General features: G+C 40.7%; 1 protein-coding gene across 1 annotated transcript in view; it reads left to right on the top strand.

Moving 5' to 3' along the window:
* The window catches only part of STX6 (syntaxin 6), a 51037-nt gene extending 33951 nt beyond the window's left edge, over positions 1–17086 (top strand). The window contains exons 5-8 of the mRNA XM_044002999.1: positions 1942–2064; positions 3338–3444; positions 10805–10899; positions 14971–17086. Of these exons, the coding sequence (XP_043858934.1) occupies positions 1942–2064; positions 3338–3444; positions 10805–10899; positions 14971–15047 (402 nt within the window). The 3' untranslated portion in view covers positions 15048–17086. The remainder of the gene's footprint in view (positions 1–1941; positions 2065–3337; positions 3445–10804; positions 10900–14970) is intronic.
* The last annotated feature ends 223 nt before the right edge of the window (positions 17087–17309 follow it).

Here is a 17309-nt window from a genome sequence, read left to right as displayed (position 1 = left end):
CTGAAAAAAATGAAAGAAAATGTAGCAGCTCTCATAGCAAAAACAAATGACCTAGAAAACAGATCAAAAAGAAAAATCTAAGAATCACTAGACTGCATGAAGGCAGCTTAGAGTACAGTGCATATAGTGAAGGACATGGAGTCAGAAAGACTCCTTTTTCTGAGTTCAAATCTGGCCTCAGACACTTATTAAGTGTGCGAACCTGGGAAAGTCACTTAATCCTGTTTGCCTCAATTCTTCATCTGTAAAGTGAGCTGGAGAAGGAAATGGCAAACCACTTCAGTATCTTTGCCAAGAAAATCCCAAATGGGGTCACAAAGAGTTGAGCATGACTGAAAAACAAAGACTAACATGAACTCCAAGTCATCCTATTTCAAGAAATCTTAAAGGAAAACTTCCCAGATCTCTCTGAATCAGAGAGTAGAGTAGAAATAGAAAGAATCTACTAGTTACCTCTGTGGTGAAAATTTCTATGCCCAAGATATTAAACGAATAAAACCCCAAAGTCTCCAAGCCAAAAGAAAATAGGTTTATTGAGAGAGGGATCCTGTCTCATCATAAAGCCAGTCTCAGGTCTAGGACCCAAAGACCCTGAGCCTCCGGTTTCCCAGAAATTTATACCTGTAGGACTTTTATAGTCCCAACATTGTTTCCTCCTGTACTGGTCCTTGAATATCATTGCTAGGTAATATGGCTCAAAACAAGATTGTGATGTGCATGCCTCAAATCTCATCAGTGGAAATAACATGGACATCTTATGAGAGAGAACTTTTTGAGATGCACTAAACATTCATGAATAGCTATTTTTTAGTTGCGTTTGCATCTCTTTTTTCCCCCCTATTCTATGATGTTGCATCTATTTTAACACCTCTGATTGGTTCATTGCAACTCCAGAGTGGCTATTTTGGTTATCTGACCTTTATCTTCATTGGTCTATTCTGTCCACAAGATGTAACTTGTATAGGATGATAAATGTAGAGAAGACAGTATGATATATTAGCTATTTTGCATCTTTTCACTAGTTAACTTAATTCATCATCATCTACTGGAAAGCTACAAAAGAATACTCTTAAATCACATATGTCTTCAGTAGGAAATGGGGAAAGTCTCCCTCATACCTCCTGCAAGAAACCTCCAGATGAAGACTCCCAGGAACATCACAGCCAAAAGAATGGAAACAGAAGAGGAACATAGAAGGGGAGAAGGGAAAGGAAGACTAGGGGTACATGAATAGTTATTTATACAAAGAGAAGAAGGTTGAGGGGTGTGACAGACACTTGAACCTCACTCACCTGAACAGTTTGAAGGATGAATTCATTCATCCGCCCCCCAAGATTCATTTCACCTCATAGGCAAATAGGAAGGAAAGAAGAAAAGTGGGGAGGAAGAATTAGTGAGTAATTATAGGGAAGGATTAGCCCTAAGCAAAACAAAAACTAAACTAAAGATGTACAAAAGTATTTATAACTTTTTTTAGGGGGCAAAGTATGGGAATCTGAGGGAGTGCCCATAAATTGGAGAGGGGTTGAACAAGTAATGGCATACAAATGAACTCTTGATGGAATAACCAACCAGGATTCCAGAAGATTAATGATGAAACAGGTTGCCCTACCTCCAGATAGAAAAGTGAAGGACGAATGTTTTTTAGACATGGCCATTGTGGAAATATGTTGTAAGTGATTCTGCATGTTTGTGAAGAGTTTTGCTTTTGGTGTGTTCTCAGGAGGTAGGTTGGGGAGAGGGTAAGGAGGTAGAACTTTGCTGATTAAAACAAATTTTTAAAAACTCTGAAAATTTCTTAGATTGGCAGCAGGCCTATTGGGGAAGGGAGCTGGAAGGGTTTCCTTCAGGATGGTTTCTAGCATTTTGTGACGTTTTAACAATGGGAAGATGTGCCGTCTTTCTGTTTTATTTTGACTCCTTTTGCCCTTGTTTGCCCAGGCACTACTAGGGGAGAGTGGTGGTCAGAGTTGGAGTGCTGGTGCTGATAAGTACGGACGCCTTGATCGAGAGCTGCAGCGTGCTAACGCACACTTCATTGAGGAGCAGCAGGCCCAACAACAGGTATATGGCCAAAGAGCCTCCAGATGAATGGAGAAAAGGAAAGAATGAAGGGTGGCAAAAGCCCACTTGGCTTCCTCTAATTAATAGCCACCGCGTTTGCTATTTTAATGGCAAGGGAACTTTTGACTAGGTCTTTTCCTATGGTTGATGGTACTGTTTTCTCAATACATAATTGTAGTTAAAGAATGTAAGGCCTCTTTTAGTGTGCCACTCTGTTTGAAGAGGACTGGAATTGCTTATAGCTCTTTTGAAAAGCAGTCCAGACATCCAGAAATAGGAGACAAGGCTGTGCATTTAAAAAGAAAGCCTCCTTCACAGCCCCCACTCAGCTCCTCAGCTGTTTGTTCATTTGGACAAAGGCACTCTTAGAAAAATTGAGTTCTTGTTTCTTTATGGAAAAGCTATCCATTGGTACCATTGTGTGTTCAAATGATAGACTTTTAGGGGGTTGGGGAGAGAGGGAAAAGACAAGGAATAGAAGGAAAGTTGCACTTAGGATATCCATTTCTTGCCTTTGACGGTGCAGTTTTGTGCTTAGTGAAATTGGATACCTAGTGAATCGGATTTGGGTTACACTTGCATTTGAAAGATTATTTCTTAATTTGTGTTTTGTGCACACATAAGTTATGGGACTTTATTAGTTGCTATTGATGTATCGGCTAAACCACTTAAGATACTTGATTTACTATGGGTGGTCATCAAACCGATAAAAGATTGTGATTATAAAATGGAAAAACAAATTAAAATAGTGTCCTGGGGTGTCATTGCAACCTGTAGGTGTGGTGGCATCCATAGTTTGTCCCTGAAGAAAAGGGGAAATGTTTTGTTTGCAGTTGTGACCACACATAACACATACCTGTTAGAATCTTGCATTTACTCTGCAATATTCCCTTCGTCCAAGCGTTAAGAACATTCTTCTAGCAAGGGGCCACTTCTTCCCCAAAGCCCTGGTGCTTCTGGGATCCTTTGCGTTGACCTGGGGAATGTTTAATCTCTACGGCTAGGCTCAGAGCTTACTTCAGCCCACTGAAGGAGGTTTTTCTCACTGAGACCCTGACAGTTTGTATGCACATGGAGTAACCAGGTGATATTGGGAGTCTGACAGTCCAGCCTTCCGAATCGTGCATTCTTAGGGCAAGATTTGGGCTCTCTGGTCTTTGCTTCTGAACGTCATCCATCTGAGGTTGGCAGAGCAGACAGCAACTTCTAGAGGGCTGGGCTCAGGACCAGATGAGGTAGATTTTAATTGGTTTAACTGTTTCTTTGGCCCTAGTTGATTGTGGAGCAGCAGGACGAGCAGTTGGAGCTGGTCTCTGGCAGCATCGGAGTGCTGAAGAACATGTCACAGCGCATTGGTGGGGAGCTGGAGGAACAGGCAGTGTGAGTACTGAGAAGTAACCCCACTGTAGGGAAAAGGGTTGAGGAGAGAAGCTGTGCTCCAGTGAGATGGGTAAGCAGTGACTGGCAGTATCATAATCAATACTTGGTTTACATTGAATCTTTTGCTTCGGAACAGCTACTGCTAAAATGGAGCTAATGGAAAATTTAAAACCTTCAGCGGCCAATAAACATTCATCTGCTTTCAGCATTTAAAAAAATACCATTAGAGGGGCAGCTAGGTGGCGCAGTGGATAGAGCACCGGCCCTGGATTCAGGAGGACCTGAGTTCAAATCCGGCCTCAGACACTTAACACTTACTAGCTGTGTGACCCTGGGCAAGTCACTTAACCCCAATTGCCCCGCAAAAAAAAAAAATAACATTAGAAAAAAGAGTCGCTCCTTCATGCTGTGCCTAGGCACAGCTGGAGAGCTAGAGGGGCCTTACGCGTGATCTGGGCCATCCTTTTCATTTTAGAGATGATGAGACTGATGGCTACTAGAGAGACCAAGCTGGAAGCCCCTTAAGTGACCTCTCCTGGCACAGTTAGCACACCTTGGTAAAGCTCCCACTGTATGCTGGGAAGGGATAAGAAAGAAAAACTGAAATGGTCCTTGTGCTCCGAGAGCCTGCTTGCTATTGAGAGGAAACAACATGAAATAGATGCAGAGTAGTTTCTGAGGGAGGAGAGTAGAGTGGGGAAGGTGTTAGCACCTGGGGAGACCAGGAAGGGCCTCATGCTAGAATGGAGACTTGATCTGACCTTTGACAGAAGTGAGTCTTTAAATTCAAGAAGAGGAGGGACCCCCCTAGTCTTGGGGGCATCCAGGACAAAGGTGTGGTGGTGGGAGATGGAATGTTTATAAGAGAAACATTGAGTAAATAAAAAGGAGCACTGTGTAAAAGGGGAGGGGGTGTGTGTGGGAGGATCTAAATTGCAAAGGGCTTTAAATGTTGAACAGAGGAATCTGTATTTTATCCTAAAGGCAATTGAAAGCCATCAGAGCTTCTTGAGCAAGGGAAAAACAGTTTCAGAACCAAGCTTTAGGAATGGCTCCCTTTTTTCCTTCTCTCCCTGCCCATTTCTTACAACTACCTCTTCCCATCATTCACATAACTTAGTTTAGACCTTCCTCACTTCTCACTTGAACCCTTGAAATTGTATCTTAACTGTTCTCTCAAACACCAGGTTTTTTATTGATATAGTTTCTTTGTACATCATCTAAATTTTTCCTCCTTTCTTCCAGAAAATCATTCTGTATAACTAAGAATTTTTTTTTCCTAAGAGGGAAAAAATCTGCAAAATTGATCAGTGCATCAAAAAAGCCTGAAAATATGTTCAGTGGTCCATATCCAGGGATTTTCCCAGATTTGCAAACGAGTGGGGGGAAGTGTCTTCTCATATCTTTTCAGGGCTGTGCTTGTTCTTTGTGATTCTCTTTCATTTGCATTATAGTTTTGTTCCATTTAAATTATTGTAGTCATTGTGTATGTTGTATTCTTAGCTCTGCATCAGTTCATGTAAGTCTTTCCATATTTCCATGCTTCTTTGTATTCATAGTCATCATTTCTTAGAGCACAGTAATATTCCATCCATATTGATGTACCACAGTTTTTTCCCCATCTGACAGGCATCTACTTTGTTTCCAGTCCTTTGGTACCACAAAAGTACTGCTATAAATATTTTGATATATATGGTGACTTCGTTCTCATCAGTTGACCTCCTTGGAATATATGCCTAGTAGTGGAATGACTGGGACAAAGGGTATGGACTGCAGTTGCCAGTGATGTTTTAATTGTCTAATTGAATGACTTTGTCTCAACCATCATCCTTACTTCACCTCTTCTACAAGCTTTGACACTATTGATCACCCTCTTTTCCTTGATACTTTCTTCCCTCTAGATTTTTGCAACACTGTTCTCTCCTAGTTTTCCTTCCTTCCTTCCTTTCTTTCACAGTGAAGGTTAAGTGACGTGCCCAGGGTCACACAGTAAGTGTCAAATGTCTGAGGCTGAATTTGAACTCAAGTCCTCCTGAATCTGGGTCCAATGCTTTATCCACTGCGCCACCTAGCTGCCCCCTCTTCTAGTTTTTCTCCAATCTGTCTGACTATTCCTTCTGAGTCTCCTTTGCTGAATCTTCATCCAGGTTGTGTCTGCTATTTTTGGATATCCCCCAAGGGTCCGACCTGTTCTTTTCCCTCTTAACTATTTTACTTGGTGATCTCATCAATTTCTGTGGATTTAATTGATTCTCATATCTATTTATCCATCCCATACCTCCCTCCTGACCTTTAGTCTTGAATCTCCATATTGGACACCTCAAACTGAGATCTTACAGAAACAACTCATTTACCATGTTCAAAATTGAACTTATCGGGGTAGCTAGGTGGCGCAGTGAACTCTTGTCCAATTCCCTAACCCTAACCCTCTCCTCTCTCTGACTTCCTTATTGTTATTAAGGCTATCGCCATTCTTCACATGACCCAGGCTTGTAACCCAAGTATCATGCTGGACTCCTCACTTTTTCTCATTACCCCCATATCTAATCTGTTGCCTTTTCCTTTTGGTTTTGCAACATCTCTTCTATTTTCTCCCTCTTTTCTGTGAAACCATTCTGGTATAGGCCCTCATTTCCTCACGGTAGACTATTGCAGTAGTCTGGTCTCTCTGCTTCAAGTCTCTCCTTACTCCAGTCCATCATACACTCAGCTATCAGATTGATCTTCATAAAACAAAGGTATGACCATGTCTTCCGCCTTCCCCTCTCCTATTTCAATCACCTCCAGTGACTTTCTCTTACACTATAAAGTCCTGTTTGACTTTCAAAGCCCATCATAACTTGACCCCTTCATACCCTTTCAATCTTTTTATATGTACTCTTTTTTTTTTTTCGGGGCAATGGGGGTTAAGTGACTTGCCCAAGGTCACACAGCTAATAAGTGTCAAGTGTCTGAGGCCAGATTTGAACTCAGGAACTCCTGAATCCAGGGCCGGTGCTTTATCCATTGCACCACCTAGCCGCCCTATATATACTCTTTTTAAAAAACATATTTAATGTTTTATTTTTCCCCAATTACATGTAAAAACAATTTTCAACATTTTTTTTTGTTCTATATTTTCTTCCTCCCCTCCCCCATCCTTGAGAAAGCAGGCAATTTTATGTAAGTTATATATGTGCAGTCATACAGAACATTTCCATATGTCTTATTATGAAAGCAAACAGACCAAAAAAACCACAAGAAGAATAAAGTTTAAAAAATTATACTTTGATCTGCATTCAGACTTCATAAGTTCTTCAGAATTGTTTTGGATCATGTATTGCTGAGAAGAGCTAAGTCAATCATAGTTGATCATCATACAATATTGCTATTGCTGTGTACAGTGTTCTCCTGGTTCTGCTCATTTCAGTTTGCATCAGTTCATGTAAGTCTGTCCAGGATTTTCTGAGAGCATCCTGCTCATCACTTCTTACAATACAATAGCATTCCCATGCTTAATAAAGGCTTGTTGCATGTTGACTGACTGGAGGTCAGAAGGGAGGTTAGGTCAGGATAAATAAATCTGAAAATCATCTCCATAGCAATAATTGAATACATAGGAGCTGCTGAGATCACCAAGTGAAATAGTTTAGAGGGAAAAGAATAGAGAACCAGGACCTGACCTTGGGGGATACCCACAGATAACAGACTTAACCTGGATGAAGATCCAGCAAAGGAGACTCACAAGAAATAGTCAGATAGATTGGAGCAGAACCAGAAGAGAGCAGGGTCACAAAAACCTAGAGAAGTATCCAGAGAAGAGAATGATCCACAATATTAAAGGATGCAGAGAGCCCAAGAAGGACAAGGGTTGAGAAAAGGGTTTTCAGTTTGGGTCTTTATAGCTCTGCTGCCTTACATCGTCCCTTCCCCAAAAAAGTCACTTAAAAATGACCACCTTCTGTCTGTTATGCTTAGAAGTGTGACACCTAAGACTGTGTGTTCTTGGACATTGCATACATGCCAGACCTGTGACCTGGAAAGTAAATTATTTATAGAACCTTTATCCAGCACCTCATTTTCTAAAATTAATTATGAGCTAAAGGTGCACCAGAACATTGGAGAGGATGTCCTGTCTTACTCTAGTGGTTTCCTAAGTGAAGAATTACTTAATAGTTTTGATCAAAGTAAAAGCTGTGAAATAAGTGGGGTTTTCCCCCTTACATTTTTTAAAAAATTTATTTATTTATTTTTGCAGGGCAGTGAGGGTTAAATGACTTGCCCAGGGTCACACAGCTAGTGTCAAGTGTCTGAGGCTGGATTTGAACTCAGGTCCTCCTGAATCCAGGGTCAGTGCTTTATCCATTGTGCCACCTAGCTGGCCCCCCCCCTTACATTTTTTAATTCATTTTTTTAGTTTCAAAAAACTCTAAGAATATTGTGTATAGAGACAGCAATATTGTTTGATGAAGAACTGTGAAAGACTTAACTATTCTCAACAATACAATGATCCAAGACAATCCCAAAGTACTATCAATGAAACATACAATCCACCTCCAAAGAAAGATCTGATATTGATGGGACACAGACTGAAGCATGCTATGTTTCACTTTCTTTCCTTTTTTTCCTTTTTCTATTTTTTTGGGGGGGATGGGTGGGAGGGATGAAGATTAAGTGACTTGTCCAGGGTCACGCAGCTAGTAAGTGTCAAGTGTCTGAGGCTGGATTTGAACTCAGGTCCTCCTGAATCCAAGGCCAGTGCTTTATCCACTGTGTCACCTAGTTGCCTCCAATTTTTTTTTCTTTTATTCAAGTTTTCATATGCAGAATGACTAATAAGTAACATTTTAGATAATTATACGTATATCTGATTGCTTGCCTCCGGTGGGAGGGGAAGGAGGGATACCAAATGGAACTCAAAACTATAAATATATTTATTACTTAGAAAAAAAACTAGCTGAAGGGGGTAGGCTCCCCTACCCCCTTCCCAAGTGGAAAGCGTAATATTAGAGTAGACCACTTACTCCTATGTCTGTATATATTTTAGCTTTAAGGGATGAGGCCAGGAAGGGGACTAAGGTTTCAGAGTATCCCAACCTTTTTTATACCTTTCCTTCAGTAAGTTACGACGTGCTAGGCAGTTTGTTTAGGGATGAAGGGTGGGGAAAGACAACACACAGAAGAATCTCCAATAGAGACTTAGCTATAGTATGTTATTTGAATTCCCCTGAAGACATGTTGTTATTCAAACTCATTGCTGCTTATTTCCAGTGGACTGGAGCCAGCAACCATATTTTATGTGACTAACAAACTAATCAGGACATAGGTGTACGACACCATTTATTTTGGCCTTTAAGGTTTGCAGAGTGCTTCACATGCACTCTTATTTTTTGTTCTCCTTGGTTTACAGATGAGGAAACTAAGATTCAAAATGGTTGAGACCCGTGGTCACCAGCTGCTAGTGTCAGGCAGAATTCTTATCATTGCTTTCCTTTTTCCTTTCTTTTTAGAAAAACATTTTCTTTTTGTAGGGATGATGATAATTATAGCAGCTAACATTCATATAGAGCTTTAAGGTTTATGAAGTAATTTTCCAAGTATTATCTCATTTGGCCCTTATAACAATGCTGGGAGGTAACAACTGTTCATTGCAAAATTCATCAATAATGCAAACATTAAGATAGAAAGAACAGAAACCGAAGTTTTGGAACATATAATTTGTTTTGCCTTTCTTCCCCCAAAAAAGTATATATTAAATTTAACAAGTTAGTAATGAAACTGTCTAGTTTATGTCTTTTTTTTTTTTGGTGAGACAATTGGGGTTAAGTGACTTGCCCAGGGTCACACAGCTAGTAAGTGTTAAGTGTCTGAGATCGGATTTGAACTCAGGTCCTCCTGACTCCAGGGCCGGTGCCCTATCCACTGCGCCACCTAGCTGCCCCTAGTTTATATCTCTTAATGAACTTTTTAGTTCTGTATTTTTCATGCTAAAATGACATTTTTTTCCTTTTTAAAAAAAAAGTTCACTCCAATAACACATCTCTCTATCTTGCAACAAGCATAATCAGCTAAAACAAATCTACCTATTCATTGACCAAGTCAAAAAAATGTACATCTCATTCTGCACTAAAGCCCATCAGCTCTCTCTCAACTGAGAGGACAGGATAAATTTCATCTTCAGTCCTCTGAAGTCAAGATTGATCTGCACTGATCAATGTCCCAAGTCCTTGAGAGTTTTCCTTTATTTTATTGTGATTGTGATTAAAATGGTTCCAGACCTTATTTCATGCTCTATCAGTTTATACAAGTCTTCCTAAGTGTCTGAGTTCTTCTACTTCATTTCTAGCAGTACAATAATATTCCATTCCATCCATATGCTGCAGTTTTTTTTAGCCATTCTCCAGTAGATGGGCACCCAGTGTGTTTCCTGCCCATGTCTCTTTCCACTCTAACATGCTGCCTCTTACCAAGGAGATTCTGATAGTAGTAAATACATAAGTCCTGAGACTGCATTGAGCATGTGTGACATAGATGGCCAAGTTTTAGTTCCTTTAGATAAGTGGTGTGAAACCCAAATAGAAAAACTGACTTAGAAAACCACAATTTAACATTATATTTTTTTGTATTTTTATTTATTCTGACATTTCAAAGTTACTTTTTAATCTTGTTCAGGTCCACTCTTTTCAGCCTACAGGCCAGGAGTTTGATAACTTGGCTATAGATGACTCTTACATGGATTTCATTGAAGTGTGGTTCAATTATTATGGATAAGCTCTCCACACCAAAGGAGATGGTTTCATGAGTTGTTGTGTTTCTCTCTATCCCCATCTTCTATGGTTAGTCATTTGGCCATGAGCCTTATCAGTCTGAGTTGGTGCCCAATGACTGATACATAGTACATTCGTTTCTGGGCCTGGCTTAAAAGACTTTGGAGCTTGGTTAGATTTTCTTTTCTCTTCTTCTTCTTTTCTTTTTTTTACATGCCACTGGTAAGAATTAGAAGGCCATTTCACTTCTGCATCTCAGGGATGGGACACTTTAGGGAAACTGATAAAACACACACAAATGTACTGCGCTGTATTTTTCCCCGTCTGTACTACAGCTAGCAAATGAAGACTAACCTTATGTAAATCAATTATCTTTTGTTAAAATGGTTTTTTAAATTTTTCTGGTTAGAAAGGAAGAAACTCATTTTGGGGATTTAGTTCCTTATAGCATGAACATAAGCAATTTTATGCCTTTAAAGGACATAAAAGCTGTTTAGAGTCTTGCCTCTTTTGTGATTGTGGGACTTTGCCTGTTAAGTGTTGGGCTAGTGTGTACAATGTGGTTGCTTTGTCTTTGTTTACCATGTGTTTTCTCCATCTACTTCTCTATCCAGAATGTTAGACGACTTCTCTCACGAGTTGGACAGCACACAGTCTCGGCTGGACAATGTCATGAAGAAACTTGCAAAAGTGTCCCACATGACCAGCGGTAGGTCCTTATCTGAAAGGCCAAATACTTATTTTCATTAAAGGAGAGAATAAGTGTGGAAGGGCATAATGTTCTTTACAATCCTTGAAACCCTGATTGCCATAGACATCTTGATTTTTTTGTTTCTACTCATTGCAGGGCAATGAGGGTTAAGTGACATGCCCAGGGTCACACAGCTAGTAAGTGAACTCAGGTCCTCCTGAATCCAGGGCTGGTGCTTTATCCACTGTGCCATCCAGGTGCCCTTAAGAACTTTGTATCTTAACTTGGAAATCTTGTGGCATGATCTCGACAAAAAAGAAATCAGAGTTGTCTTATTCTCTTTTTTATTATTTTTTGCACGGAGACAGTTTCTGCACAAAGATAACAAAAACCTTTCTCTTTCCATCTCCCTTTTGAGGAATCCTCAACCTGCCTTGTTAGTCTTAAAGTGTTGCTTTCTGCTCCTGGACTAAATTGATGATAGCTCAATTAGGCTTTTGAAGGAGGATTTCTCTTAAAATTCATACTCTAAAAAAAGATTGCTTTTAATATTTTGGGCACAGTGCAGATGCTTTAAAAAATTCCCCTGGCAGGTTAGCCTAAAGAGGAGAGATCAGCCTCTAGTCATTGGAGGTGGGCAGATGAGAAGGGGTTTTTGAGGATTGAAGAGACATAGGCATATTTGTAGGGAACAGAAAAGGAGCCAGGGAATCAGGCGAGATTGAAGTTTAGAGAGGGAGGCTTTAGCTTCTTCTAAACCCTCCATACTTGGGTTTCTGACCTCATCATTCAGTTCAAACTGCCCTCTACAAAGTTATCTCTGGTCTCTTAATTACCAAATCCAATGGTTTTTTCCTCAGTTATTCTCCCTCTTCTTCTCTCCCCCCCCCCCATTATTCACCTCCTTTTGGATAATCTTTCCTTTCTTTGCTTTTATGACAGCTGTTGTCTCCTGACTTGGAGTGTCTTAGGTTTTGCCCAGCACCTTCTTCTCTTTAACCCTTTTGCTTTATCACTTGATGGTCTCATCAGTTCCCATGGGTTCAGCTATCCCAGATTCCCTATTGATTTTCAGATCTCTATATCCAGTGTTAGATTCCCTCCTGAGGTGCAGTCTCACATTACCAATTGCCTATTGGGCATCTCCAGTCTGATAGGCATCTAACTTACCACGTCCACAACATAATTCATTTCCTCCTACCCTTTTCCAAACCTTTCCCTTCAAATTTTCCTATTACTCTCAAGGGCACCAACCAGCTTTCAAATTACTCTAAACTCAGTACCTTGGGTTTAACAAAGCCTTGGTAAGGCTCAACTTATCACCCACATCCATCCTATGCCAAATTATGTAATTCCTACTTTCTCTTGAATACCTCCCCTTCTCTCCAGGAAAAAGCACTTAAGTTGTCTTCTCTCTAATTCATTTCCTACCCCAACACACATTCAGAATCCCCATTCCCAGTGGCTATGTAGAAGAAGAAGGAAAAAAACCTTTGCCTTAAAGTATTACAATAAAATAACAACATCTAGTCTGTTTCTGAATACACTGGAACATAGTGACCCAGTGGAGAATAAAACTGATTTTTATGTTAACTTTCTTAGAGAAAATAAACTCACTTTTTTTTTTTAATGGGGCAATGGGGGTTAAGTGACTTGCCCAGGGTCACACAGCTAATAAGTGTCAAGTGTCTGAGGTCAGATTTGAACTCAGACCCTCCTGAATCCAGGGCCGGCGCTTTATCCACTACACCACCTAGCTGCCCCATACCTTATTTTTTGTATATTTTTTTTTCTTCCATCAATCCAAGATGTGGTGGTTCAGCTTTCCCTTGGAAAAAAATATACCTGGAGAAAAGTCTTCTCCTTTTGTATTGCTTCCTCCTCTCTAAATGGTTGAGTTAGGCACTTCAGCTTATTTGTACAGATGATTGAGTGCTCTCCTGAGATCCAAAAGGGTCATTCGGTTATTGCTCCAGATATTCATACTCACAGGAAGTGGTTATGAAAAGTCCACTGGGGTAACAGCTGCATGGGGTTACCCAGTCCATGCTTCACAGAAGTGGTTTACAACTTCAAAGGAAAATCACTTTAAAAGAGAACATTCTTTGCCTGTTTTAGCTTGGGCATAACACATTTTTCCTTGATAAAAAGTTCCTGTTTAATGCAGCTGTAAAAGAGAGGGAAGAGGTGGTTGATGAGTATGAAAAGACCCATGGAAAAGCACAAGATGAAAAACTCTATGGTATTAGAACTCTCTGGGCCCCTGAGAATGGCAGGATGTCAAGGGGAATAAAAAAAACAGGAAGTGTGCTTATGGGCTTCCTTTCTCTGTTTTTTGCAGGAAGTATATCCACTATGTGTCTTGAGAAAGGTGATGTTTTTAAATTAAGGTGAAACTTTAAAATTAAATAACCAAGATCCATTTCAAATAATTCTGAAAAATTTACTTATCTGTTTAAAAATACGAATAAACAAACTTTAAGAAAGTTATTACTTGCCCCAGAGCAGTTCTATTCACTGCTGATTTTTTAAAAAATTCTTTCTCACAGTAGAGATGCATATATTTTGAGCATTTGGTCTAAATCATCTGCATAATAGGAATTACACTACTTTTGCCTCTTCAAGGGGGCATAATTTTGTCTTCCTGGCCCATGTTAAACATCTTTATATACACCTCACTTTAATCAAGTAAAATGAAAATGATTTTTTAAAAAAAATTTAAATGTAGAACTTTCTAGAAGAATTTAAGCTTTTTTTCCTTCTTGTATTCTGAAGATTTAGATCTTTTTAATTTGCAAAAGAATAGTCTGTACTTTGAGTAGTATATTCAGTTTAAAGGGATGGATTTGTGTTCACAGTCCAGCCCAGCTCTTCTATAGTCAAAGGCACATACATTCCAGCCTTACCTGAGAGCAATTGGGGAAATAGGTAAAATTTGTATTCATTGTGTTCCCCTGCCTTGCCATTTAGGAGCCTCTTTTGATTTTTAACACCTCCCATATGTTCAGGGGACTAAAATTACCCCCTCAGCTGCTCCTCTACATCCCCCACCCATCCCAAATTCACCTGTTTATGGCCTGTATACCTCAAAATTCCTTCCCCCCCCCCCCAAAAAAAAAGTACTCTGAGCTTATGAAAAGGTTCTAGGCACCAACTGCATCTAAGGAAACATTCAACTGTTAATTTAATGCTAAACTTCCTTTACTGATCCACTCTTTTTTTTTGTTGTTGTTGTTGAGGCAAATTGGGGTTAAGTGACTTGCCCAAGGTCACACAGCTAGTAAGTGTTACTTAACTAGCTAGTCTTAACTAGTCTGAGGCTGGCTTTGAACTCAGGTCCTCCTGACTCCAGGGCCAGTGCTTTATCCACTGCGACACCTAGCTGCCCCCTACTGATCCACTCTTAGCAATTTACTTTTCCTTTCTCTGACTCCACTATTGCTGAGGCAGAGAACTTAAGAAGAAAGAGAGTCTAGGAAAGAACAAAGATATTTATCAACATTACTACTATTATTATTTAACTCATAGTCATCAGAAATTGAAAAGATGCTGTGTAGAATTAAGATGTATGGTCTCTTTTTGGGAACTTGATGCTCTGGGCATTCACTTTTCCCCTCCCAAACCAGCTTTTGTCTTCCTTCCACTTTCCATTAGCACCTAGAAAAGGAATTCTTTTATCATTTACTAATTTGATTTTTGGTGAAAAAATTAAGCCACATGGTCTTTTCATGTGTAGCATTAATATCAGCAAAATCCTCCACCCTTTTTTTTTTTTTTAAAGCAATACAGTAATCAAGCAGCAGGATGCTGACATTGGGTTTTAGTTAGAGCCTTTGTACACAAAGCTGCATGGTATGACCTTTCTGGAAAGTTGCAGAACTTGCACTTTAAACCAGAACCAATGCATGTTTGAAGAACATTGCCTGCCAGGTACAAGGTTGGTGGCATTGCAGAGTTGGAAGGGATCTTGGGTTACCAAATAGTATCCCTGTCCAAAGCACCCATGTCCAGCCATCAGCAAGTCGGTCGCCTTGTTTCCTGCAGCACATTTCTCATTGAAAAGTTAAGTCACGTCTCCTTGCTTTCCAGATCGTCGACAGTGGTGTGCGATCATCGTTCTTTTTGGGATCTTACTGGTAGTGCTCATTCTTTTTCTGGTGCTGTGATGGACAAGGCTTCTTTGGATGCTGCTTATTCCCCATCAAGACAATATGAGGGGAGAAAGGGAACGTCATCACAGTTAGTGTTGCCATCCTTTTTATTTTGCTCTGAAGAACTCATGCCCCCAGACTTTGATTTTCTCTGTAAACCAACACTCCAGGCATCTGCTGCTGCAGTATCTGCCTTACAAAGCCCTTGGAGGTAAAATGGAAGCTGGACTCCCTTCCAGGTGTCGTGACTCCCAGCAGGTGTGTGTCGCCACTCCTGCTGTGCGCACAATGAGCTGCTGTTTCTCTTTCCTCTCTCCAAAGGGCAGGAATGGATCAGCAGATGCTGGTTATAGTGCTTTTGAAAAATCTTTCCACCTTTTTCTTGGGGGTCTTTTCTCCCTCCTAAGCTCCTTTCCCTTGATCAAATACCACCGTCTTATCTAAAACAAACTGTTCTGGAAGCCAGGCTGCTGGGTGTACTTCACCTCCACCTTTGCTGGTCATTAAGGAGGGCAGAAGACTCAGGAACTGTATCCAACAAGAGTCAATATGGTGATTCCTGGGCCACTAGACCCCAGGAGAGGGAGACATGCTGGGAGTAAATTTCCTGCCCCAATCCTGTTTGATTCAGTGCAAATTGTGCTCACTGAAGGTGGATGGAGCGTTTGGGCTAAAACAGACGGTAAGCTGGCCCTGAGTCTGCAAGGAAAGAGTCTGCCCAGCCAAGGACTGCACCCGTCAGGGGCTTCCTGTTCCCTGTACTAACCCAAGGCTTCACTTCGTGCTGTGCACGCCATGCTCGTGAGGCGTTGCCTAAGTCTGACCCTGCAGAGCACTTCGCAGAATCCTTGAAAAGGGTCGGGCAGACTGCCTAGCTAGAAGTCCTCTCATTCCCACTCTATACTGTTGGGGTCAGGCTTTTGTTTTTCCTTTGGGGGCTAATGGTGGGGGGGATCGCCTGTGTTTTATTCATTCCAAGATTGAAAATCAGCCAGCTAGACCTGCCCTGGCCGGACTTTTCTTACCCGTTTCTAATAACTAGGGTGGCTGGGTGTTTGGGTTATTTGTTTGCTTAAGAAAGTAATTGATTTTATTACTCTCTTCCATTTCAATAACTGAGCCAATTCCAAATGAAACTGACAAATGCTTTGTCATACTTAGTTTAAGGTAATTTTCATGGAAACCCAGACTGCTGACAGACTAAACGTCAGGCTTTTTGATTATTCTTCAAATGCCTCAAACACATGCACATGGAAATAGGATATTTTTATAACCTTCCCTAATGAATAAACTATCTGAAAGTAGCCGTTTGTGACCCTGGGTTCTCAAAGGCCATACCAGGAGAGCATAAGCTAAGTTAGAGTAGGCTCCTTACTCAAGGTTGGCTCCCATGTGATCGTTACTTTGGCCACAGCCGCTCATGAAGCTGTGCATTTAGGTGCAGATGAACCTTCTGCATGGAGGGGGGTGGGGGGGGGGGGAAGGCTACACAGTGATGGATTTACAGGGTCATTGAAGGAAAGGACGGTTCAGCAGAGGACAGGAGTATACTACAAAGGCTGGGAGAGGACAGAGCATTGACCAGAACCCAATTGTTCTTGTCCTTTGGGTCCCTCAATATTCACCAGGTTCATCCGTCGTAATTATGTGTTGGCCCAGGCTAATTTTGAATTGCAGTTTTTAATACTGGATATTTGTAATGCTTTCCAAAAAAGGATACCATCCCTTTTTTCCCCAGGATCATGGAAGAGTGAATTTATAAAGGGATGCGTTTACACTCCTTATTCTGCTGACTTTGATACATTATAAATGACCACTATTGTTTTTTAAATTAGCAAAAGATCATCCATCAGGAATGGCTTCACCTGTAATCCACTCAATTACTTTTATAAAGTTCTAAGAAGACCAGTTCTGTGGTTGTCTTGATATATATATGTATATCTTTGAGACAAGGAAGGTCCTCAAAGCAATGAAATCCATCCTTCTTAGGTACGTTTGGCTAAGACGTGTCCCAGACAAGAACTGTTCATCGCTTAGGTCCGCCTTGTAAAAGTCAGCCCTGTAAAAGTCAGCCCGTGTGGTCACTTCAGAAGCCTTGCTTTTTTTTGTCTTGCTGCTAGTGGCTCTACTGCTGATCTGCAATGTTCTGGTGTACACAGAATCCCTGGAATCTCCCATCAACAGTGCCTCTGGTCAATGCTGAATCATTTGAGAAAATGAAAAAACGGGATTCTCTATACTCTTCCAAAGACTCTCCGAGAGCCCATGGTTACTATG

The sequence above is a fragment of the Dromiciops gliroides genome, chromosome 4 (assembly GCF_019393635.1).
Source record: "Dromiciops gliroides isolate mDroGli1 chromosome 4, mDroGli1.pri, whole genome shotgun sequence".
NCBI lineage: Eukaryota > Metazoa > Chordata > Mammalia > Microbiotheria > Microbiotheriidae > Dromiciops > Dromiciops gliroides.
The sequence above is the reverse complement of the archived record's forward strand: the minus strand, read 5'-3'. Positions and strand labels throughout refer to the sequence as shown.